The 26,003-nt window shown below is 39.1% G+C and overlaps 2 protein-coding genes and 1 long non-coding RNA gene across 3 annotated transcripts in view; 1 reads left to right on the forward strand and 2 right to left on the reverse strand.

Moving 5' to 3' along the window:
* The window catches only part of LOC135730062 (uncharacterized), a 9,397-nt gene extending 6,778 nt beyond the window's left edge, over positions 1–2,619 (reverse strand). Inside the window, exons 1-7 of the mRNA XM_073815903.1 lie at positions 2,490–2,619; positions 2,361–2,407; positions 2,104–2,169; positions 1,954–2,019; positions 1,804–1,869; positions 1,645–1,707; positions 1–1,443 (exon numbers count right to left, since the gene is read on the reverse strand). The exon at positions 1–1,443 is cut by the window's left edge and continues 111 nt beyond it. Of these exons, the coding sequence (XP_073672004.1) occupies positions 1–1,443; positions 1,645–1,707; positions 1,804–1,869; positions 1,954–2,019; positions 2,104–2,169; positions 2,361–2,407; positions 2,490–2,568 (1,830 nt within the window). The 5' untranslated portion in view covers positions 2,569–2,619. The remainder of the gene's footprint in view (positions 1,444–1,644; positions 1,708–1,803; positions 1,870–1,953; positions 2,020–2,103; positions 2,170–2,360; positions 2,408–2,489) is intronic.
* Positions 2,620–3,001: 382 nt separating this feature from the next.
* Positions 3,002–5,920, forward strand: LOC135753550 (BEN domain-containing protein 6-like). Its single transcript, XM_073815904.1, has 7 exons — positions 3,002–3,145; positions 3,451–3,609; positions 4,075–4,225; positions 4,324–4,463; positions 4,658–4,874; positions 5,115–5,229; positions 5,881–5,920. The coding sequence occupies exons 3-7, from the start codon at positions 4,153–4,155 to the stop codon at positions 5,918–5,920; spliced, it is 585 nt and encodes a 194-aa protein (XP_073672005.1). The 5' UTR covers positions 3,002–3,145; positions 3,451–3,609; positions 4,075–4,152.
* Positions 5,921–9,899: 3,979 nt separating this feature from the next.
* LOC135729945 (uncharacterized) lies at positions 9,900–13,048 on the reverse strand. Its single transcript, XR_010525815.2, has 4 exons — positions 12,919–13,048; positions 12,332–12,484; positions 11,239–11,405; positions 9,900–10,978 (listed from the first exon to the last, which is right to left on the reverse strand). It is a non-coding gene; the product is annotated as an uncharacterized lncRNA (long non-coding RNA).
* Between the last annotated feature and the right edge of the window lie 12,955 nt (positions 13,049–26,003).

Consider the following 26,003-nt stretch of genomic DNA (forward strand, 5'->3'; position numbering starts at 1 on the left):
GTCATGAGAGGACATGTCATCTTTTAATAGACAGTAAGTTGCTTGGACAAGAAGTAGTAGGTGCTCCAGATATTCAGATGGTAAGATGCCAATCAGGCATGGAACACTATAAAATAAAAGGAAATTCCTATATTCTGAAGCCTTCCAGAATTTGCGCAACCTAACAGAGCGTGGAGGTCTTGTAATATTAACTGGTGGTTTGATTTTAAAAAGGCGTTTGTCAATGGTCGTAACTAATCTTCCCAAATACCATCTCTCTCCATGGTACATTGAATCAAACCATAGAGTCGTGAATTGCCTACTAACACCGAGTAAAATCCCATGCATGTAATCAAAAGAAAATCCCAAAATCATATTAAAATACATTAAGAACATTAAAGGGGATGGCCCTTTGACCCCCTTAACACATGTGCCAGTTTCAACTGCTCTTTTAACATCATCAAAATGCTGACTGTGGGTACGTGGTCTTGCATCTCTTTGTTGTGAAGCATACACCCTAGTAAAACCATTTCCTTTGGCAACTATTTCTCCCTTCTTATAACACCAGTTGCATCCATATTCCCCATTAAATTGCTTCGTGTTTTGGACCGAGCAGCGAGCAACAGAATCACACACACAGACAAGATTGAACACACGCATTTGTGTACTTTGTCCTTTGTGCTGTACTAACAGACCTTCTTGCTCTAACTGAATGCACTCATCAACAAAGGCCTGAAGAAAAGAATTCATTTCAGGCTTAGAAGCACCAAACCACAAACCTGCCAGGAGCACATGCTTATTTCTCATATCAGGAGGAAGTTCATTAATTACAACTTGAATTGGCCAAATGTGAAAAGGCGATGATTTAAAAATAGGGACACCATCAACATTCCATGTGAGTGAAAGGTTAAATTGACCCGGATCATTCAGAAGATCTACCGATTTATACATTGCACCATCAAATATATCTTGGACACTGTCTGGACTGCTTTTTACTCTGGTCCATTTGTAATCCAGGGCTGTTTTAAATTCTGAATCTAATATTTTTTCTTCAAGTTGCTTTCTGATTGATAATTTCATGAACATGTCACCAGATTCAATAAGAGAGTTCTTATCCCCAGGTTCAGAACCACATGAAGCACAATTTGCTGGGATTTCATTACCAAAGTAATGATGACATGTGGGGCAGATGTACACAATTTCAAATGAGTTACAATCAAATTCTTTCATGAACATGTATAGACTATTTTGTGCTCCATTGGTTCCTTCTGGACAATGTAAATTAATTAGATCTAATAAATCACCAAGAGCAGATTTTGTTGTGGTATGCCTAAGAGCATAGGATAAAATTGACAACTGAGATTCTTCTTTAGTAATCCTAGCGGTGGGATATATTTTGTCTTTCACAGCTCTTGGGTTCTCATCAGCATTATTGTCCATGTTGCCATGTCCTTCAACATCCATCTGAAAGAAATAAATATTCTTCTTTTGTTCTGTTAAATCTACACCAAACACTTACTACACTATTACACAGTTGAAAAGAAGAGTTACAGTTTGCTTAAGGATCGAGAGACATGATAAAAATATAATAGTTAAAGAAGTGAGCAAACAAAAGATAAATGTAAGTACTGTATATACAGATGTTGCCATTTCAGATGTACTTACTGTGGGGTCCTTAGGGGGTGTCATATGCCAGTTTTGTTCATTCTCATTGTCAGATTCTCCTTGCTATCACAAATGAACAAATAGTTACTCTGTACACAAACTACAAGCATTGATAAATGCAATTTTATTTTAATTTCTTAAAGAAAATGTGTTTTTTACCATGTTATGATGTAGTGTTGTGTTGAGTTCGTCCCACTCCTCTTCTTCACTTTCAGATGTGTCATCCTGGCAAATAGGGCAATGAACAAGTACGGCTAACAGACAGAATACATTACAGTTATAGGAACAGCTGAATTAGTAGCAACCTACTGTGGAATGATGTGGTGCCTTGTTACATTGGGAACTGTTCTCTTCTTCACTTTCAGATGTGTCATCCTGGCAAATAGGGCAATGAACAAGTACGGTTAAATGACAGAAAACATTACAGTAATAGGAACAGCTGAATTAGTAGCAACCTACTGTGGAATGATGTGGTGGCTTGTTACAGTGGGAACTGCTTTCCTCTTCGCAATTAGATGTGGCATCCTGGCAATCAGAAACATGTAGTCAATAGATAGCCCAAGCTATAGATAGCTTATTTTGGTGCTTAAATTGAAAGATAATTTATGGTGATACTTATAATTATGACATGTGTTAGTGTACAAAGGAAGCACATTACAATAGTATGAGACATAATTTGCATTTAAGCTTTTATCATATGCAAGGTTTGTACTTACTTGATGCATTGGATCTTGTAACCATGTTTTGTAATGTTTCCTAAAACCTTAAAGCAACAGAAAAAAACCTAAGCTCCACATCGAATACTTAAAAGACAATCATATTTCCAATACAATGTTTAGTAGTACCTTTTTGACTATCACTCCATCTTCTTTTGGTAGCTGTTGGAATTATTCTCTTGTGTTGTAGGTACAACTTGTACTCCATTGTCTTTACTCCCTGCAAAATTAACCTCTGATTATTGCTGCATATTAAAAACTAACAATGTTAAGATATAGCCTAGATTTAGGGTCACGTGACCTAAATGTTTCTCATGATCTTGAAAACTTTGAAAAATTTGCTTAAATGTTTGAAAGTAGTTTTGTAGACAAAAATATAATCTAGCAAGTTATATAAAATGTTAAGTGTATATTTTTCAATTTTTTTAAATACTTTTCTACTTTAGACATTATTGTTTACTTTGTACCATGATTACATTTTCTAAATGTGTAAAAATATGAATAAGTAACTTAATCTAAGTGACCCTAAACGTTTTAAAAATAGTATATAATATTGTAAATAAAGAAAATAGACTGTATAATATACATTTTATATTATTATGCAAATTAATAAAATAAATGTTATACTTACAGTGAAACGGGTCTGTTACGTTGTTGCCTGGTTACTTTGTTTATCTTAAATTTCCGTTATTTTGTTGCTTGCGCAAACACTCGAGAAAAGGTCAAGCGCTGTGTTTTCCAGACCAAGACGATCGTCGTTACTGCGCCATCTTTCGGTGATTTAGGTGAGTTGAACTTACATTTTCATGAATTAAAATACTTTAATGCAAAAACAAAAACACTGTTGAAGAATGTAGATGAAAATTTTTTAAGACTTTCTATAAATAGCAAAGATATTATACATACCGTGTTTACTAACATAGGTTACTATAGTAACAGCTTAAAACCACACTGAAGTTGGTTTGTGTTATTTTGCCAAAAAAAGAAATCCTCCAATCTCTCTCTCTCTCTCTCTCTCTCTCTCTCTCTCTCTCTCTCTCTCTCTCTCTCTCTCAGAATACATGTTATCTTTATATTGTTTTCTGCCTAGGCAACATGTGGGCATTAATTGAATGGAAAGAACTGGAAGCATCTTTTGACATTGTCAAGCGAAAAGACATTCTTCAAAGCGGTGTAGTTCATGAGGGGGATGTCGTTGATGTTAAATATGAAGATGAAAGCTCTCCAGCAATTGTTCTCAAGCTGAGTGGTAAATGTATTTTTTATTTAGCAAATGCTTTTAATCAAAAGAAGATAGCTATTTAAAAAATATATAGGAAATTTGACAATTAGGGTTAGACAAGTAAACGAGTATATACATATTTAGATTTAAATTCTTTTTATGCTCCTATAAACTGTAGCTATGTAACTTGAATCTAAACTATTCCTTTTAAATAACAAACCTTCTCCTGTACAGAAAATAAGGACAAGCTACTGAAATGTTTACATCAGATAGAGTTAGAGAGGAAGCAGAAAGAGGAGTGCAAACTGCCTGAAAAGAGAGCTGTTAAAAGGAAGCAAATATTTAGTCCAGAAAATAGTCCAACATCAAGTCCAGAAAAGAGACCTAAAAAAGTACATTTTAACTTCCGGATAATATCCATTTATCCTTATATTTGTTTGACAATTGCATGCTACTGATGTTATCAAACTTTATATTTTGTCTCTTAATTAGGTGGGAAAATCACAAAAAGACACACTGTTGTTTAATAAAATACAGGGAAAAAACTATGAAAATAACACAATAAATGATATGAGAAGGGAGATCAAGGCCCTCAGAACAGAGAATCAGGAGCTAAAGGCCCTGAACTTTAAACTACAAAAAGGTAGGCTATATATACACATGTTAGCATTTTTTTCTTTGCTTTTAAGATATGTATTACAGAGTTTTTTTAAACATTCGATTCTATTTATTCAACATTAGAGATTATTAACAGATTTGATGAGGTGCTACCTAAAAGCAGTGTAAACAAGCACGCTGCACCAACCAGCAACATAACAGTTGCGGCTTGTACTGCCCTTCAACCAACCAATTCAGATCTCAGATCTTCTGAACTGGAACATGTGAGAAATTTATTTTTAATTAACCTTTTCAAAACACTTTGAATTTTGTGATTATGTAAAGCATAAGTTTATACTGAAAAATAAGTACATTATACGTATAAAGTGCAGATTTCAAGAAATGTATGCAATTCTACCTTAAAACATGCTTTACTAACTTTACCTGCTATATTATAATAAATGTGTTTTTTGTACAGGTCGAAATCCACAAAAAATTAAACATCAGGAAAGAGACGTTCCAAGCATGTGGAAGAGGAGGCACATCATGGTCAGCCATGGTTAAAGATTTAGCTGTGGCTGTTTTTGGAAGAGGCACACTGGCAACACACAGCCTATCTGGAAAAATTGGAAATGCCAATAAAGATTCACAAGCCAAGCCTCCATTAGACCCAGTAAAAGTCGAGCTTGTTTTAGGTATAAAAATGTTTTTTTATCTTTTTTGTTTTATATTGTTTTTTATATATTCGTATGTTTGCTCTAACAGCAAACTCTTAATGGATTCTGCCAATATCATTTTCTCATTATATCTCATTATTTTATTACATTTTTGATGGAAGTGGCGTTTAGCGGCTTTTAAATCTAAGCTCTTCAAATGTCTCTGGATATTACTATTTTGTTCTCACACTGAAGTTGTTGCTGTAATGTCTCTTTCAGACACTGTTCAGAAGAAATTTCCAGAAACTCCACGGAAGTTTCTTAGGGCTTCTTTACGAGAAAAAATGAACGATGAACACAAACTCGTAAACAGGTTTCACATTCTGAATAGATCGTTTCCTTTTCAAGCATTATTAATTACTAGGGCCGGGACTCGATTAAAAAAATTAATCTTATTAATTAGAGGCTTTGTAATTAATTAATCTAAATTAATCGCATTTTAATCTCATATAAATATTTGACCTGAGAACATTAAGAAGTAATTTTTACATGGATTTTTATGAATAATGACTGAATACATAAGCTTAACAAAATATTGTTTATTTTTGTTCAACCATGTCGTTGTACCCGGAGTCGGGCTAATGTCCACCCTAGCTGCTGTATGTTTTGCATTGAGATTATACTTGAGGCTCGATGTGCTGCGGTGATATGTGAATTCCTTGTTCCATATCTTACACACAACCATGCTCTTATCGACGCTTACCAGTGATGCGCGGGTCAATGTATAAACAACCCGCCCGCAACTCGGACCGCAACGAAAAATATATATATATTATACCCGACCCGCTTCCTGGCCCGCATTTCTTAAAGTAGTTTGTTTAATATTGCAGGGTTCGGGACTTCTCAGGTTTTGACTGTCTGTGTTCTGGTACCTATGTGCGCGGATGCCCCACCTCGCGTATAAAAACAACAAAACATAATATACTATATATAAAATATATAAAAATGTGCATAATATATTTTTTAAGTTGCACATCGTTTATAGGTTTCTTAAGTGGGATTCGGATGTGAAAAGCGCTGCATAATGTACGCGCCTTTAGTGTTACCATTGAAACTTAACTAAATTAAAAAAAATAAGAGGTGATGTATAGCTTTAGCCTACATAAATGCTTATTGCTTTAATGTTGCGAGTTCCTCTTCAGCTTTTCTTGCTGTTATGTTTATAATAGTTCATTGTTCAGAGTTCATATTGATGATCTTATAGTCAATTTAAAAATGTTCTTACAAACTGACTCTATTCGTTTAACTTTTTTCCTTTACCTGCCGTCGCTGTTCTCTGTGCGTGTCCTCCGTCAAAGTAGCCTATTAAAATTAATATGAAGTTGATTTTTAAAAGTCTTAAGCACACCGCAAATCAAACGTGCTGCTACAGTATGCTCTAAATGCGCGTGTAAATTTAACTTCTGGGCACTGCCAGGCTGATTTTTTGAAAAGTAAGTGATATAGGCTACTCACTGCATGTTTTGGCATTCGGTAGCATATGCATCAATGAGATGCACGGTGTTGCTTTTAATGTTCTTTTTAATTTATATTCACAAAACCTAACAACAAAACATTGTTTATAATTACGAGACAAATTATTTGAAACGAAATTCGTTTTAAAGTAGCAAACAAAACTTAAATTAAACTCGTAATAAACTAACTAAATTGAAACAAAACAACATTACAACAATATTTAAACCCAACAATACTCAAACATTAACATATAACAGACATTAGGATACATGTTAAAATAATCTGTAGTTTGTTGGTAGATGTTTATTGGGCAAAACCTCCGTTGCAAACCTCCATTTACCAGAATAAATCATTTTTACTTTGAAATTGATGCGTTGTCACGTTAAAATCAGCTGTTCGTTTAGGTTCCGTCAACTTTTATTTACACTGCATCACAACCCCGGAGTTCTCGAACTAAAACAGGGTCTGCAGCATTTACGAATGACTCTATTAATAAGTGCGATTAAAATGCGTTAAAATGTTTAACGCGTTATTTTTTGTGTAATTAATTAATCTTAATTAACGCGTTAAAGTCCCGGCCCTATTAATTACACATTTTGTACAACTGTATAAAAGCATAAATGTGTGTGTATATGTATTATAGGTCTATTTATCTTTCACTTTCTTAGGCAACAAAAAAGGGACTGTGTTACAATGCAATACTGAGAGGTGAGGCTCATAAATGATGGCATTCACTTTAACATGTAATTTTATGCTGTGTTACCTATATTGTAGCTATAATGTCTCTTTATTTCTTTCTAGAGTGCAGTGTTGTTTTTGCTGTGATGGTTACAAGTTCTGCTCAGAATGTTCATCTTTATATTTTGTTATTTTCCAGACCCTTGTGTGTTAATAAATACTAATCAGTTATATTTTGTTATTTTCCAGACCCTTGTGTGTTAATAAATACTAATCAGTTACATTTTATGAAGTTGTTTCTCAATTCTTTTCTGATGTGCTTAATAAATATGAGGCGAATATCCTTGACTTTAAGAAGTGTTTTGTTCGACTGGATTCTTTTAGGATTGCTGCAGAAGTCCTGTAGGATTTTAACATTAGTGGGTAGGTTTCCTGTAAGTCTTCTACAGGATTCCTGTAGGTTTCCTTTATAATTCCTACATACGTCATGCAGGCTTCCTGTAGGAAACCAGCAGGAGTCCAGTAGGAAACCAGCAGGATTTCTGTAGGAACCTACAGGCTTCCTGTAGGAAACCAGCAAGAATCTTGTAGGAAACCAGCAGGATTTCTGTAGGAACCTACAGGCTTCCTGTAGGAAACCAGCAAGAATCTTGTAGGAAACCAGCAGGATTTCTGTAGGAAACCTGCAGGCTTCCTGTAGGAAACCAGCAGGAGTCCAGTAGGAAACCTGCAGGCTTCCTGTAGGAAACCAGCAGGATTTCTGTAGGAAACCAGGAGAATTTCTGTAGGAACCTGCAGGATTCCTGTAGGAAACCAGCAGGATTTCTGTAGGAACCTGCAGGAGTCTTGTAGGAAACCAGCAGGATTTCTGTAGGAACCTGCAGGAGTCTTGTAGGAAACCAGCAGGATTCCTGTAGGAAACACACAGAAGTCCTGTAGCAGAAGTCCTGTAGGAAACCAGTGGGAGTCCTGTAGGATCCCGCAGGAAAATGATCACGAAAATCCTGTGGGATCCTGTAGGAATGTGCAGGTATGTGGTGTGTAGGTCCTGCAGGATTTTTCCTGCAGGATTCCTGCAGGATTTTTTTGTAAGGGAAGTTTTAGGGGTGCTGAGCTCCTTTTTAGGGGTGCTGAAGCACCCCTAAAAAGGGGCTAGCCTCGCCCATGCTAAGGATCAACTTATTTCTTTGTGCTTTTTCCTTCTTACATGTTGGCTATAATGTAAAATACTGCAAATAAAATATAAGATTGTCTATCCTTACACAAATTGCCCACCTTGTTGTCAAGCACTATGTACATTAACTGAAACTTCACTCACTTCTCTTATCAGGCTCAGTGGTGTGTGGTTGGTGATGCCCGCATTTGATGCGGTAGACCCGGGTTCGATTCCACCTTTTGCCAAGCAAGTTTTATTTTTGCTTTTGCTATCCGTGATCAGATTCCAAAAGCATATATATATATATATGGAAGGTGGAAAAAAAGCACTTCACTGGTACTTCATAATATCTGGCAGGGTTTGCTTGTAAGTGTATATGGAGGGTTTTACAGTTTTTTTCGATTGCTAAACGACAGTGGGCACAACTGGAGCTACATGTGCAAAACTCTAAATACAGTCTGCACTACCAAAAGTCACCTGAGCACAACTCTTAACATATGGCTCAAAACAGCTCCGTGCAGCCAAACACTAAACACAACCCTCACTGAGATAACACACACTGTCACTCACAACACACTGAGAGGAAAAACACTAACATCAAACACCAATACACAAAATACTAACTTTATATCTTTACAGTTTTAACAATTTCAGTGATGTCACACCAAGTAATGTTTTCTTTAAAGAATGATTTATTTATTGATTAATCACAATATTTTTTTTAGAACATCATAATTTTTTAGGGTAAATGAAAATTAGCAGTTTGCTTCAGTTGTCTGTAGTAATTTACGGAATTACAGTAATGAGAAAAAAGGTAGAAACTTAAAGTACATGAAAGGTAATATTATATATAAATGAAATATATATATGAAATTGGAATTTATATTTATATGAAATTGCAATCAGCAGTGTTTGAAAGGCACAAGGCTGAAATCAATTGTGTTTTGAATGTGTGATTCACAGTTTTGACAGCAGTGTGTTAGCATTTGAACAAAGTGCTGTAAATCCACAGTGTTGTGCAGGTTGTGGTTAAAGTCATGGAATAAGTGTGTAAAGTTTTGAAAACTGTGTTCAAGCAATGAAAAACGAACTAGAGTTTGGTCCACATGAACTGCTGCTGTGCAGACTGTAGTTAGAGTTTTGCACATGTGACTCCAGTTGTGCCCACTGGCGTTTAGCAATCGAAAAAAACTGTAAATGTCTCAGTAAAGACACGTTACTAAGCCTATTGCTTGCACATTTGGTGTATGTGCACTTGGCGAAAACATTAATCAAAAGATAACATCAGTCAGTGATATGTAAGAGCCACCCTGCACTTGTAAGAAAGACACATGGATTTTTAACCATTTCAGTGGCTTGTGGTGGGCAAGCTTCTCTCTTTTTACTATCACAGATCAGATTAGAGAAAGACATTTTCAATGCAAAAAAGAATTATGTCTAAAGTGGAAATAAAGTGCTTCACTGGTACTTAATAATGAAGTGTTTATCTGGTAGTCCTATTGTTTGTACTATAAGCACTCTTTCAGTTTGACCAATACCGTCTGTACAACAACTGCATAATGTTGTAAAGGGTGCAGGTATATATTAAATTAATAAAAAATAAGCCACTACATGGTAGTACTATGATTGTGTTTAAATGTTAAAATATTTATATATAAATTTATAACGTATACATGTTCATCAGTAGAAAAACTGTTTTTCTTTGGGAAAATTAAATGTCTTGAAAATGAATACAGACAGTTTTGTACACTTTCTTTATTGTCATCTGAACTTAGTTTAGTTAGTTTGTAACTGCCGATTTAAAATGATGCACTGCAGCACACATAAGCATATATATTCACATTTAGAACATCAAGAAGGGTGTGACATAAGATTTAAAAACCAAACAATCAAACATTAGCATGTAGAACACCAATGCCCGGTTTCACAGATAAGGCTTAAGGCAAAACTAAAATGAATGTTTCAGCTGTCTTAACTGAAAATAACTTGCACTGAGATATCTGAAAGTATGTATTTGGAAAAATGTGTTATTAACCAACCAACCAAATTTGCATGCAAAACACCAAGTAATTAAACTAAGTTATCAAAATCTTGGAAAAATAGGCAGTATTTTGTGCTCTCAAACGGTGGTGGTATGTACGCCGTCAAAGCTGAAACAACACCCACTTACTGTTTCTCAACTTTCAAATACCACTTCAACCTGAATGGATGGTCACAATTGTGTTAGGGGCGGTGCCACGCTGGGTGGCTCAAGTGCATTATCGAGCAACCATTTTAGGACCATCTAAAATATCCTGAACTCAGAAATACACAATCTTTACTCTGCAATTCAGAGCTACGTAGTTTATAGTCTTTGTTGTGTATTTCTGCAATACATTTTTTAAACATTTATAATGTGTTCAGAAACAATTTTTTTAAAATTGACTTTACAGGGACTTAAGAAAACATTCAAATTTGTAAACATGTTAAGATTAAGTAGTTTCCATCACTGTGCCACAATGAGTTGGGACCTGCAACACGGTAGGTTCTTCGGTGCAGTCTTTGGGCCAGCGCTCTACGTAATTAAAAGTTAAAGTAAGTGGTTGGTTGTCACTAAGCAGAATTACGCGATCCAATAAAAAACTATACTATACGATTTATTAAGAATTAAAAAATTTAGAAATAAAGGGAAGCAGCGGGTGGTCGCTGGTCAGACATTGGCAGGGCATCACGATGATGGGAGGCCAGTAGATCATGGTGTGATGAGCTTCATGACAGCAGGAACTGGGTCTGTCAGTCTCAGTGTCCTTGGGTTCTAGGACGAGACAGGGAAAGAGAAACAAAATCCTATTAGCATAAGTCATCACATATAATGCAAGTGTCATACAGTATAATGGATGAAAGTGTGCTCTGTTCCAGACAAGCTAACTAGTGCGGCATACGTATATTTAATAGGCGAATTATGTGAATCCTTTGTTAAAGAGATATGTCTTCAGTTTAGACTTAAATTGAACATTGTTGGGCAAAACATTCCAAAGCTTGGGACCTAAGTAGGTAAAAAGTATTTACTCTAACCATACAGTCCTAGTCTCCTTCGCGGCACTCGAATATTTTTAGCTGCAAGCCTGGACCGAACAGCATTTGCCCCAATCTTCTAATTTTCTCCAACCAAATTCTGAACAATATCATAAAGTTGGGAATCTGAAATGTGTGAATTTCTCAAGACAGAAAGGTTGAACTCTCTAGGAAAGAAAAGAAAGATTTCATTGTAAGTGTATTGGCTTTTTGATGAACATGACAAAAGAAACATCTGATACAGATAACTAGGACAGCTATAATAGAGAAGCATTTAAGACAAACTCCTTTCAAAATGTTCTATAAAACGACTTTACAATTTATACTTTTAAATATCCTAAAAGCATGCTTTAACAATACTGTAATATATATGTATTGCAAAACTATAAAAATTATAGTTCTTTATAATTTTGCTTAAAATAATAAGAGTTCATGTTCCCCAAATCAGCATATTACAATGATTTTGAGGGATCTTGTGACAATGAAAACTGGAGTAATGGCTGATGAAAATTCACTGCTGTCAGATGTTGCACATATAAATGACTTTGACAGACAAAGCATTGTTTGTAAAGTTGAATTAGTTAATAAAATAATAGTCTGATTACACAAGTCATGCTGCATGTGGTACCTGATATTGCTATGACAAACAAGCCCACAAACAAAATAAATCAAAGTGCAGAACAAATGGTTAACACTGTAGTCACTACAAGATAAATGATTAACTAATCAGTAGGTATAACATACTGATGTTTAGGTTTAAGTAAAAATTACTTGTGCAGTTAATTATTTAATAATTAATATTACACTCTGTAAAAGCATGTGTTAATTTTTTTACACATTTTTTTGTGTTATGCGCTTTAACACATTACGTGCAGTTTTAACATATTATGTGTCACTTTGTGTCAAAATAAATAAAAGTGACAACACTTGTATTTAAAGTAACACAAAATGTGTTGTTCCAATAATAACAGAGATTTGTCTGTTTTGGGACAATGCATTTAGTGTGTTGTCCCAAATCTAACACTGTTTGTGTTGTTTCTAACATCAAAACAACATTTTTAATCTGTTTGTAGAATGCAATTCTCCATATTACCATATAGAAAGTGCCCCATTTAACTCATTTAACTTTGTGGATATGTTATTGACTGCTGCAGTACTTTGGTCGGGGAGTTGGGAGTCATCAGATTTGGTCATGTATTGCACAAGAGTGACCATTTTCACATAGTGGTGTACTTGAGGTAATATTCTGAAACATGATAACAGAAATAATAAATAATGATTGTCTAAATATAACACGTAAAAAACATAAGAGATTACAAACATCAATGATAAACAACTAACTTTACCATTAAGTTACACAACGCACTGATATATGACCAATAAATATCAGCATAAGATAATAACAAACTGCATAATGAAGTAACTACTACAAAACAACAATAATAAATTGAATATAGAAATGATACTGTATTGTAAGTAAAGCAATAATTAAGCAGAAATGTTGCACTTTTGAAAGAATAAACAAGTAAACATTAAACATATTAGCCGCGATGCTAACGGCACCTGCTCATAAAACATTATCAAATTTCACTCAAACAGATCTCGGTGCATCAAAGTTAACACAGCTGCGGTACATTGTAATAATCTGCATTGACGACGACAACATAGAAGAAAACTTACTTGTCACGGACTTTCACTTCCACATAAACGCTACATATGAATAACTGCATATGAATCCGCGATCTGACTGATACTCTGGAGTTACGGTGAGTTCTTCTTCTGGTGTTTTATGGAGGTTTGGCACACCAATAAACAAGTGATTACCGCCACCTACCGATCTGGCGTGTGGAGTGAACAGATTTGGAAAAAAGAAATACAAAAAAATAGATTCTATCTCTTGTTCTTGTGTTTTACAGGTACTAATGAATGTACTCTTGATTGTCTTGACTCGTTTCCTAACAATACTTTTAAAGAAGTATTAACTCCCAACCATAATTCTTGTCTTTACGGTGAGTTCTTTGCTCGAAACACTGCTATACGTGTCAAAACGTCACACACAGAAAACTTTAAGTTCTCAACGATACCAATTAAACCCTTAGCATTGTTATTCTGTTTTCTATCATATTGATGATAAAAAATATCCATAAAAATGCAAAAAAAATAAAGATTCCATGTTTTCAAACCCTGTCCGATTCCTTCTGTTTAAGTGTAGAAGACAAAGAGACTCAGGATGTGTGCTTTTTAACATTAACCTTTTCTTAATATTAAGAAAATATGGTACCTATTAATTAATGTAAGTAATTGGCATGTGGGGGACGTAAAAAATATAGCCTACGTTTGTGTGTAGAAGTCTGAGCTAAAGATACGCGGATACTCGGATTGTCCGCTGTCGGTAGGTCAAGCAATTCTGATGAATATGAGAGTGGATGAGTGAAACCACTGACAATGAAATATTATCTACATTTCTAACATGTAAACGCGTTAAAAAGTTCTGCGGATGTGATAATTTACTGGTCTGCATGTGTGACAGACACAATAAACTTTAGGCTACACGTTCGTTTAAAAACATATTAATTTACCATATCTGTCACAGTAATGAGACTATGGAGGGTTCGGGTGAGGATATAAATTAAAGAAAACCATTAGGTGACCCCAAATAGTCAAATTGTCAAATCATCAAAGACGTGCTATGAAATGAGGATCATTCAATTTTGGCCATATGGGGGACACATTATCTGATTTCACATATAACAGCTTTCTTCCAATATATTAATATAGGCTACAGCATATTATTTGCATAGCATTATCATAATATAGTAGCCTAGCTTTCAATAAATATTTTAAAAATGCGTTAATAAATCCAACTAGATAGAAAAGTTTGAAGACAAACTTTATGTTGGCTTGACAAAGCCTAGCCTGAATGTTTAAAACAGATTGAGAGAAATTTAAAACAAGTTTAGTTTAGTATTATAACTTTCCGTAAACATGATACCAAAAGTTACCATGTTAGCATGTTTAGCACTAAGTTAGCATGATGCTAACATGAATTAGCATGAAGCTAGCATGATGATAACATGAAATAGCATGAAGCTAACATGATGCTAACATGAATTAGCATGAAGCTAACATGAATTAGCATGAAGTTAACATGATGCTAACATGAATTAACATGAAGCTAACATGATGCTAACATGAATTAACATGAAGCTAGCATGATGCTAACATGAATTAGCATGAAGCTAGCATGATGCTAACATGAATTAGCATGAAGCTAGCATGATGCTAACATGACTTAGCATGAAGCTAGCATGATGCTAACATGAATTAGCATGAAGCTAACATGAATTAGCATGAAGCTAGCATGATGTTAACATGAATTAGCATGAAGCTAGCATGATGCTAACATGAATTACAATGAAGCTAGCATGATGCTAACACGAATTAGCATGAAGCTAGCATGATGTTAACATGAATTAGTATGAAGCTAGCATGATGTTAACATGAATTAGCATGAAGCTAGCATGATGCTAACATGAATAAGCATGAAGCTACCATGATGCTAACATGAATTATCATGAAGCTAGCATGATGTTAGCATGATTAACATGAAGCTAGCATGATGCTAGCATGATTAGCAGGAAGCTAACATCATGTTAGCATGATTAACATGAAGTTAGCATGATGCTAACATGAATTAGCATTGAAGCTAACATGAATTAGCATAAAGCTAGCATGATGCTAACATGAATTAGCATGAAGCTAGCACGACGCTAACATGAATTAGCATGAAGCTAGCACGACGCTAACATGAATTAGCATGAAGCTAGCACGATGCTAACATGAATTAGCATGAAGCTAGCACGATGCTAACATGAATTAGCATGAAGCTAGCACGATGCTAACATGAATTAGCATGAAGCTAGCACGATGCTAACATGAATTAGCATGAAGCTAGCACGATGCTAACATGAATTAGCATGAAGCTAGCACGATGCTAACATGAATTAGCATGAAGCTAGCACGATGCTAACAAGAATTAGCATGAAGCTAGCATGAAGCTAACATGAATTAGCATGAAGCTAGCACGATGCTAACATGAATTAGCATGAAGCTAGCACGATGTTAACATGAATTAGCATGAAGCTAGCACGATGCTAACATGAATTAACATGAAGCTAGCATGATGCTAACATGATTTAGCATGAAGTTAGCAAGATTTATTATGAAATTAGCATAAAGCTAGCACGAAACTAGCATGAAGCTAGTATGACTTAGCATGGAGCTAGCATAAGGCTAACATGACCAAAAGACCCAACCCCCATGTCTCTATGATGTTCGGATCCAGAGATATAAGGCTTTGTTTATTATTTTGCTAGGGTGCTCATATTTGGTTGTTAGGGGCGTGGCTTAATACCTCAATAAGAATCCAAAGAGACTGATTGGATGTCTGAGTAAAATAAGCCCACCCCCATGTCTCTGTGACACTGTGATGCAAAGATATCCATCTGGGCATTTTATAATGGCAGTCTATGGGAGATGTTGCTAGGGTGCCCAAAATGGTTGCTAGGGGCGTGGCTTAATAGCTCTGGGGTGATCCTAAGAGACTGATTGGATGAATGAGTAAAATGAGCCCACCCCCATGTCTCTACGACACTCTAAAGTGAAGATATTCCATCTGGGACGCTTTTATTCCCTTATATGGGCATGTTCCCTGCCCCATTATAAGTCAATGGGGAAATTTGGGTGGCCCTTACGCCCCAGGGGTGAAACTTACACCCCAATGTGAGGTATGTTCTTACAGAGCCTGCCAGCCTCTTCAAATGTGGTAACCCAGAAGTTTCTACAAATTTCTCGCTCGCAGCTATGACCCGTCAAAGTTTGTCGCAATGTTAAGTCAATGGAAAATTTGGGGTGTTTGAGCGCCCCGTTTAGGAATTCGGTAGGTCCCATCAGTTAGAAAAGATATAGCATAAATCTACGTACCAGTCTTAAAAGTTTTGTAAAATTTTGTGGGTGTAGCTTGAAAGCTCTAGGAGGAGTTACAGTTAGAAAAAGTGTGGACCAGAAGAATAATAATAACTAGATAGGTACATTTCCTGAAGAAAATGTGAAGTGGTGCTTGCCGTGGCAAATTTCGGGGGACAATATAAGATTATACTCCAAGCCAAAAGTAAAACAATTCAACCCACATGTCTCTACGATATTCTGATGCGAAGATATAAGGCTTTGTTTATTCGGTTGCTAGGGTACTGTATTTGGTTGCTAGGGAGAAAATTGGCATCCACTAGTGATTACACTCCGAGTCACGAGTCAAACGGTCAAACCCCCGTGTCTCTACGATGTTCTGATGCGGAGATATAAGTCTTTGTTTACTCTGTTGCTAGGGTACTGTATTTGGTTGCTAGGGAAAAAATTGGCATCCACTAGTGATTACACTCCGAGATACGAGTCAAACGGTCCAACCCCCGTGTCTCTGCGATGTTCTGATGTGGATATAAAAGGCTTTGTTTAGTATGTTGCTAGGGTAATGTATTTGGTTGCTAGGGAGAAAATTGGCATCCACTAGTGATTACACTCCGAGTCACGAGTCAAACGGTCCAAACCCCGTGTCTCTACGATGTTCTGATGCGGAGATATAAGGGTTTGTTTACTCTGTTGCTAGGGTACTGTATTTGGTTGCTAGGGAAAAAAATGGCATCCACTAGTGATTACCCTCCGAGTCACGAGTCAAACGGTCCAAACCCCATGTCTCTACGATGTTCTGATGCGGAGATATAAGGCTTTGTTTACTCTGTTGCTAGGGTACTGTATTTGGTTGCTAGGGAAAAAAATGGCATGCACTAGTGATTACCCTCCGAGTCATGAGTCAAACGGTCCAACCCCCATGTCTCTACGATGTTCTGATGTGGAGATATAAGGCTTTGTTTACTCTGTTGCTAGGGTACTGTTTTTGGTTGCTAGGGGCGTGGCTTGGGAGTGGCCAATGATGTGCCCAGTGATTACACTCCGAGTCACAAGTAAAACGGTCCAACCCCCGTGTCTCTACGATGTTCTGATGCGGAGATATAAGGCTTTGTTTACTCTGTTGCTAGGGTACTGTATTTGGTTGCTAGGGGCGTGGCTTGGGAGTGGCCAATTATGTGCCCAGTGATTACACTCCGAGTCACAAGTAAAACGGTCCAACCCCCGTGTCTCTACGATGTTCTGATGCGGAGATATAAGGCTTTGTTTACTCTGTTGCTAGGGTACTGTATTTGGTTGCTAGGGGCGTGGCTTTGGAGTGGCCAATGATGTGCCCAGTGATTACACTCCGAGTCACAAGTAAAACGGTCCAACCCCCGTGTCTCTACGATGTTCTGATGCGGAGAAATAAGGATTTGTTTATTCGGTTGCTAGGGTGCTCCAATTTGGTTGCTAGGGGCGTGGCTTGGGAGTGGCCAATGATGCGGCCAGTGATTACCCTCCGAGTCACGAGTAAAACGGTCCAACCCCCGTGATTCTATGATGTTCTGATGCAGAGATATAAGGCTTTGTTTATTCGGTTGCTAGGGTGCTCATATTTGGTTGCTAGGGGCGTGGCTTGGGAGTGGCCAATGATGTCGCAAGTTATTACGCTCTGAGTCACAAGTAAAATGGTCCAACCCCACTGTCTCTACGATGTTCTGATGCGGAGAAATAAGGATTTGTTTCTTCGGTTGCTAGGGTGCTCCAATTTGGTTGCTAGGGGCGTGGCTTGGGAGTGGCCATTGATGCGGCCAGTGATTACCCTCCGAGTCATGAGTAAAACGGTCCAACCCCCATGATTCCACGATGTTCTGATGTCGAGATATAACTGTTTGAATTTTATGTTGCTAGGGTGCTTAAAAGTGGTTGCTAGGGGCGTGGCTTAATAGCTCTGGGACTATCCTGATAAATTGATTGGATGTCTGAGTAAAATGAGCCCACCCCCATGTCTCTACGACATTGTAAAGCGAAGATATCCCATCTGGAACTTTTTTATTCCCTTATATGGGCATGTTTCCTGCCCCATTATAAGTCAATGGGAATTTTCGGGTGCCTCTTACACCCCAGGGGTGCAGCTTACACCCCAATGTGATGTATGTTCTTACAGAGTTTATCACCCTCTTCAAATGTTGTAACCTACATGTTTCTACAAAATCCTCAAACGGAGCTATGACCCGTCAAAGTTCGGCCCAATGTTAAGTCAATGGGATTTTTCGGTTGGTTTTTCGCCCCCCTTTCGAAAATCCTGCACCCGATCGCTTATAAAAGTCATAGCACACCTCTCCTTAATAATCCGGTCGATTTGAGCCCTCTTTCATGGGACTGTGGCAAACCGTGCGGGACGAGTTACGCGCCGAAAAAGTGTGCAGACATAAGAATAAGATATAATAATAATAACTAGATAGGTACATTTCCTGAAGAAAATGTGAGTGGTGCTTGCCGTGGCAAGTTTCGGGGGACAATTTATGATTATACTCCAAGCCAAAAGTCAAACGATCCAACCCCCGTGTCTCTACGATGTTCTGATGCGGAGATATAAGGCTTTGTTTACTCTGTTGCTAGGGTACTGTATATGGTTGCTAGGGAAAAAATTGTCATCCACTAGTGATTACACTTCGAGTCACGAGTCAAACGGTCCAACCCCCGTGTCTCTACGATGTTCTGATGTGGAGATATAAGGCTTTGTTTATTCCGTTGCTAGGGTACTGTATTTGGTTGCTAGGGGAAAAAATGGCATCCACCAGTCATTACACTCCGAGTCATGTGTCAAACGGTCCAACCCCCATGTCTCTACGATGTTCTGATGATGAGATATTAGGCTTTGTTTTTTCGGTTGCTAGGGTACTGTATTTGGTTGCTAGGGGAAAAAATGGCATGCACTAGTGATTACACTTCGAGTCACGAGTCAAACGGTCCAACCCCCGTGTCTCTATGATGTTCTGATGCAGGGATACAAGGCTTTGTTTATTTGGTTGCTAGGGTACTGTATTTGGTTGCTAGGGAAAAAATTGGCATCCACTAGTGATTACACTCCGAGTCACGAGTCAAACGGTCCAACCCCCGTATCTCTATGATGTTCTGATGCAGAGATATAAGGCTTTGTTTATTCCGTTGCTATGTGTTCATATGTGGTTGCTAGGGGCGTGGCTTAACACCTCTTGGCATCCACTAGTGATTACCCTTCAAGTCACGAGTTAAACGGTCCAACCCCCGTGTCTCTACGATGTTCTGATGCTGAGATATAAGGCTTTGTTTACTCTGTTGCTAGGGTACTGTATATGGTTGCTATGGAAACAATTGGCATCCCATAGTGATTACACTCTGAGTCACGAGTCAAACGGTCCAACCCCCGTGTCTCTACGATGTTCTGATGCGGAGATATAAGGCTTTGTTTACTCTGTTGCTAGGGTACTGTATTTGGTTGCTAGGGAAAAAATTGGCATCCCATAGTGATAACTCGCCGAGTCACTAGTCAAACGGTCCAACCCCCGTGGCTCTACGATGTTCTGATGCTTAGATATAAGGCTTTGTTTACTCTGTTGCTAGGGTACTGTATTTGGTTGCTAGGGAAAAAATTGGCATTCCATAGTGATTACACTCTGAGTCACGAGTCAAACGGTCCAACCCCCATGTCTCTACGATGTCCGGATGCCGAGATATAACTGTTTGAATTTTATGTTGCTAGGGTGCTCAAAAGTGGTTGCTAAGGGCGTGGCTTAATACCTATGTAAGGATCCTGAGAGACTGATTGGATGCCTGAGTAAAATGAGCCCACCCCCATGTCTCTATGACACTGTGGTGCAAAGATATCCATCTGGGCATTTTATAATGGCAGTCTATGGGAGATGTTGCTAGGGTGCCCAAAATTGTTGCTAGGGGCGTGGCTTAATAGCTCTGGGATAATCCTGAGAGACTGATTGGATGCCCGAGTAAAATGAGCCCACCCACTTATCTCTACGACACTGTAAAGCAAAGATATCCCATCTGGAACTGTTTTATTCCCTTATATGGGCATGTTCCCTGCCCCATTATAAGTCAATGGGGAAATTTGGGTGGCCCTTACGCCCCAGGGGTGAAACTTACACCCCAATGTGAGGTATGTTCTTACAGAGCCTGCCAGCCTCTTCAAATGTGGTAACCCAGAAGTTTCTACAAATTTCTCGCTCGCAGCTATGACCCGTCAAAGTTTGTCGCAATGTTAAGTCAATGGAAAATTTGGGGTGTTTGAGCGCCCCGTTTAGGAATTCGGTAGGTCCCATCAGTTAGAAAAGATATAGCATAAATCTACGTACCAGTCTTAAAAGTTTTGTAAAATTTTGTGGGTGTAGCTTGAAAGCTCTAGGAGGAGTTACAGTTAGAAAAAGTGTGGACCAGAAGAATAATAATAACTAGATAGGTACATTTCCTGAAGAAAATGTGAAGTGGTGCTTGCCGTGGCAAATTTCGGGGGACAATATAAGATTATACTCCAAGCCAAAAGTAAAACAATTCAACCCACATGTCTCTACGATATTCTGATGCGAAGATATAAGGCTTTGTTTATTCGGTTGCTAGGGTACTGTATTTGGTTGCTAGGGAGAAAATTGGCATCCACTAGTGATTACACTCCGAGTCACGAGTCAAACGGTCAAACCCCCGTGTCTCTACGATGTTCTGATGCGGAGATATAAGTCTTTGTTTACTCTGTTGCTAGGGTACTGTATTTGGTTGCTAGGGAAAAAATTGGCATCCACTAGTGATTACACTCCGAGATACGAGTCAAACGGTCCAACCCCCGTGTCTCTGCGATGTTCTGATGTGGATATAAAAGGCTTTGTTTAGTATGTTGCTAGGGTAATGTATTTGGTTGCTAGGGAGAAAATTGGCATCCACTAGTGATTACACTCCGAGTCACGAGTCAAACGGTCCAAACCCCGTGTCTCTACGATGTTCTGATGCGGAGATATAAGGGTTTGTTTACTCTATTGCTAGGGTACTGTATTTGGTTGCTAGGGAACAAAATGGCATCCACTAGTGATTACCCTCCGAGTCACGAGTCAAACGGTCCAAACCCCATGTCTCTACGATGTTCTGATGCGGAGATATAAGGCTTTGTTTACTCTGTTGCTAGGGTACTGTATTTGGTTGCTAGGGAAAAAAATGGCATGCACTAGTGATTACCCTCCGAGTCATGAGTCAAACGGTCCAACCCCCATGTCTCTACGATGTTCTGATGTGGAGATATAAGGCTTTGTTTACTCTGTTGCTAGGGTACTGTATTTGGTTGCTAGGGGCGTGGCTTGGGAGTGGCCAATGATGTGCCCAGTGATTACACTCCGAGTCACAAGTAAAACGGTCCAACCCCCGTGTCTCTACGATGTTCTGATGCGGAGATATAAGGCTTTGTTTACTCTGTTGCTAGGGTACTGTATTTGGTTGCTAGGGGCGTGGCTTGGGAGTGGCCAATTATGTGCCCAGTGATTACACTCCGAGTCACAAGTAAAACGGTCCAACCCCCGTGTCTCTACGATGTTCTGATGCGGAGATATAAGGCTTTGTTTACTCTGTTGCTAGGGTACTGTATTTGGTTGCTAGGGGCGTGGCTTTGGAGTGGCCAATGATGTGCCCAGTGATTACACTCCGAGTCACAAGTAAAACGGTCCAACCCCCGTGTCTCTACGATGTTCTGATGCGGAGAAATAAGGATTTGTTTATTCGGTTGCTAGGGTGCTCCAATTTGGTTGCTAGGGGCGTGGCTTGGGAGTGGCCAATGATGCGGCCAGTGATTACCCTCCGAGTCACGAGTAAAACGGTCCAACCCCCGTGATTCTATGATGTTCTGATGCAGAGATATAAGGCTTTGTTTATTCGGTTGCTAGGGTGCTCATATTTGGTTGCTAGGGGCGTGGCTTGGGAGTGGCCAATGATGTCGCAAGTTATTACGCTCTGAGTCACAAGTAAAATGGTCCAACCCCACTGTCTCTACGATGTTCTGATGCGGAGAAATAAGGATTTGTTTATTCGGTTGCTAGGGTGCTCCAATTTGGTTGCTAGGGGCGTGGCTTGGGAGTGGCCATTGATGCGGCCAGTGATTACCCTCCGAGTCATGAGTAAAACGGTCCAACCCCCATGATTCCACGATGTTCTGATGTCGAGATATAACTGTTTGAATTTTATGTTGCTAGGGTGCTTAAAAGTGGTTGCTAGGGGCGTGGCTTAATAGCTCTGGGACTATCCTGATAAATTGATTGGATGTCTGAGTAAAATGAGCCCACCCCCATGTCTCTACGACATTGTAAAGCGAAGATATCCCATCTGGAACTTTTTTATTCCCTTATATGGGCATGTTTCCTGCCCCATTATAAGTCAATGGGAATTTTCGGGTGCCTCTTACACCCCAGGGGTGCAGCTTACACCCCAATGTGATGTATGTTCTTACAGAGTTTATCACCCTCTTCAAATGTTGTAACCTACATGTTTCTACAAAATCCTCAAACGGAGCTATGACCCGTCAAAGTTCGGCCCAATGTTAAGTCAATGGGATTTTTCGGTTGGTTTTTCGCCCCCCTTTCGAAAATCCTGCACCCGATCGCTTATAAAAGTCATAGCACACCTCTCCTTAATAATCCGGTCGATTTGAGCCCTCTTTCATGGGACTGTGGCAAACCGTGCGGGACGAGTTACGCGCCGAAAAAGTGTGCAGACATAAGAATAAGATATAATAATAATAACTAGATAGGTACATTTCCTGAAGAAAATGTGAAGTGGTGCTTGCCGTGGCAAAATTCCCGGGACAATATATGATTATACTCCAACCCAAAAGTAAAATGGTCCAACCCCCGTGTCTCTACGATGTTCTGATGCGGAGATATAAGGCTTTGTTTACTCTGTTGCTAGGGTACTGTATTTGGTTGCTAGGGAAAAAATGGCATCCCATAATGATTACACTCTGAGTCACGAGTCAAACGGTCCAACCCCCGTGTCTCTACGATGTTCTGATGCGGAGATATAAGGCTTTGTTTACTCTGTTGCTAGGGTACTGTATTTGGTTGCTAGGGAAAAAATTGGCATCCCATAATGATTACACTCCGAGTCACGAGTCAAACGGTCCAACCCCCGTGTCTCTACGATGTTCTGATGCAGAGATATAAGGCTTTGTTTACTCTGTTGCTAGGGTACTGTATTTGGTTGCTAGGGAAAAAATTGGCATCCCATAATGATTACACTCTGAGTCACTAGTCAAACGGTCCAACCCCCATGTCTCTACGATGTTCTGGTGCGGAGATATAAGGCTTTGTTTATTCGGTTGCTAGGGTGCTCAAATTTGGTTGCTAGGGGCGTGGCTTGGGAGTGGCCAATGATGTGCCCAATTGTTACACCCCTAGTCACAAGTAAAACGGTCCAACCCCCGTGTCTCTACGATGTTCTGATGCCGAGATATAACTGTTTGTATTTTATGTTGCTAGGGTGCTCAAAAGTGGTTGCTAGGGGCGTGGCTTAGTAAGTCTTTAAGGATCCTGAGAGACTGATTGGATGCCTGAGTAAAATGAGCCCACCCCCATGTCTCTATGACACTGTGGTGCAAAGATATCCATCCGGGCATTTTATAATGGCAGTCTATGGTATAGGTTGCTAGGGTGCCCAAAATGGTTGCTATGGTAACCTTACACCCCATTGTGGGGGACGTCCTGACAGAGTCTAGCACCCTCTTCAAATTTAGTAACCCATATGTTTCTATGAAATCCTGGCTCGGACCTATGACCCGGCAAAATTTTTGCAATGGTAAGTCTATGGGATTTTGCCCCATTGACTTTTCATTGGGGCATTTTTGGGCACCTCTTACACCCCAGGGGTACAACTTACACCCCATTGTGATCCATGTTCTTACAGAGCCTACCACCCTCTTCAAATGTTATAACCCACATGTTTCTACAAAATCCTCGAGCGGAGCTATGACTCGTCAAAGTTGGGCGCAATGTTAAGTCAATGGGATTTTTCGGGTGGTTTTTCGCCCCCCTTTCGGAAATCCTGCACCCGATCGCTTATAAAAGTCATAGCACACCTCTCCTCAATAAGCCGGTCGATTTGAGCCCTAATTTATGGGTCTACGACAAAGCGTGCGGGACGAGTTACGCGCCGAAAAAGTGTCCAGAAAAAGAATAATAATAATAATAATAATAATAATAAGTATGCAAGATAGTAATAGTGATGCTTTGCATAAATGCAAGCACCACTAACTAGATAGGTTCATTTCCTGAAGAAAATGTGAGTGGTGCTTGCCGTGGCAAGTTTCGGGGGACAATTTATGATTATACTCCAAGCCAAAAGTCAAACGATCCAACCCCCGTGTCTCTACGATGTTCTGATGCGGAGATATAAGGCTTTGTTTACTCTGTTGCTAGGGTACTGTATATGGTTGCTAGGGAAAAAATTGTCATCCACTAGTGATTACACTTCGAGTCACGAGTCAAACGGTCCAACCCCCGTGTCTCTACGATGTTCTGATGTGGAGATATAAGGCTTTGTTTATTCCGTTGCTAGGGTACTGTATTTGGTTGCTAGGGGAAAAAATGGCATCCACCAGTCATTACACTCCGAGTCATGTGTCAAACGGTCCAACCCCCATGTCTCTACGATGTTCTGATGATGAGATATTAGGCTTTGTTTATTCGGTTGCTAGGGTACTGTATTTGGTTGCTAGGGGGAAAATGGCATCCACTAGTGATTACACTTCGAGTCACGAGTCAAACGGTCCAACCCCCGTGTCTCTATGATGTTCTGATGCAGGGATACAAGGCTTTGTTTATTTGGTTGCTAGGGTACTGTATTTGGTTGCTAGGGAAAAAATTGGCATCCACTAGTGATTACACTCCGAGTCACGAGTCAAACGGTCCAACCCCCGTATCTCTATGATGTTCTGATGCAGAGATATAAGGCTTTGTTTATTCCGTTGCTATGTGTTCATATGTGGTTGCTAGGGGCGTGGCTTAACACCTCTTGGCATCCACTAGTGATTACCCTTCAAGTCACGAGTTAAACGGTCCAACCCCCGTGTCTCTACGATGTTCTGATGCTGAGATATAAGGCTTTGTTTACTCTGTTGCTAGGGTACTGTATATGGTTGCTATGGAAACAATTGGCATCCCATAGTGATTACACTCTGAGTCACGAGTCAAACGGTCCAACCCCCGTGTCTCTACGATGTTCTGATGCGGAGATATAAGGCTTTGTTTACTCTGTTGCTAGGGTACTGTATTTGGTTGCTAGGGAAAAAATTGGCATCCCATAGTGATAACTCGCCGAGTCACTAGTCAAACGGTCCAACCCCCGTGGCTCTACGATGTTCTGATGCTTAGATATAAGGCTTTGTTTACTCTGTTGCTAGGGTACTGTATTTGGTTGCTAGGGAAAAAATTGGCATTCCATAGTGATTACACTCTGAGTCACGAGTCAAACGGTCCAACCCCCATGTCTCTACGATGTCCGGATGCCGAGATATAACTGTTTGAATTTTATGTTGCTAGGGTGCTCAAAAGTGGTTGCTAAGGGCGTGGCTTAATACCTATGTAAGGATCCTGAGAGACTGATTGGATGCCTGAGTAAAATGAGCCCACCCCCATGTCTCTATGACACTGTGGTGCAAAGATATCCATCTGGGCATTTTATAATGGCAGTCTATGGGAGATGTTGCTAGGGTGCCCAAAATTGTTGCTAGGGGCGTGGCTTAATAGCTCTGGGATAATCCTGAGAGACTGATTGGATGCCCGAGTAAAATGAGCCCA

Source organism: Paramisgurnus dabryanus, chromosome 1, assembly GCF_030506205.2.
Source record: "Paramisgurnus dabryanus chromosome 1, PD_genome_1.1, whole genome shotgun sequence".
NCBI classification, from domain to species: domain Eukaryota; kingdom Metazoa; phylum Chordata; class Actinopteri; order Cypriniformes; family Cobitidae; genus Paramisgurnus; species Paramisgurnus dabryanus.

Excerpts from the sequence above, each read along its gene's own strand:
- LOC135753550 (XM_073815904.1), top strand. The coding sequence starts at position 4,153 with ATGAGAAGGGAGATCAAGGCCCTCAGAACAGAGAATCAGGAGCTAAAG. Across the intron at positions 4,226-4,323 it reads GAACTTTAAACTACAAAAAG|AGATTATTAACAGATTTGAT; the intron begins GTAGGCTATATA and ends ATTCAACATTAG. Across the intron at positions 4,464-4,657 it reads GATCTTCTGAACTGGAACAT|GTCGAAATCCACAAAAAATT; the intron begins GTGAGAAATTTA and ends TTTTTTGTACAG.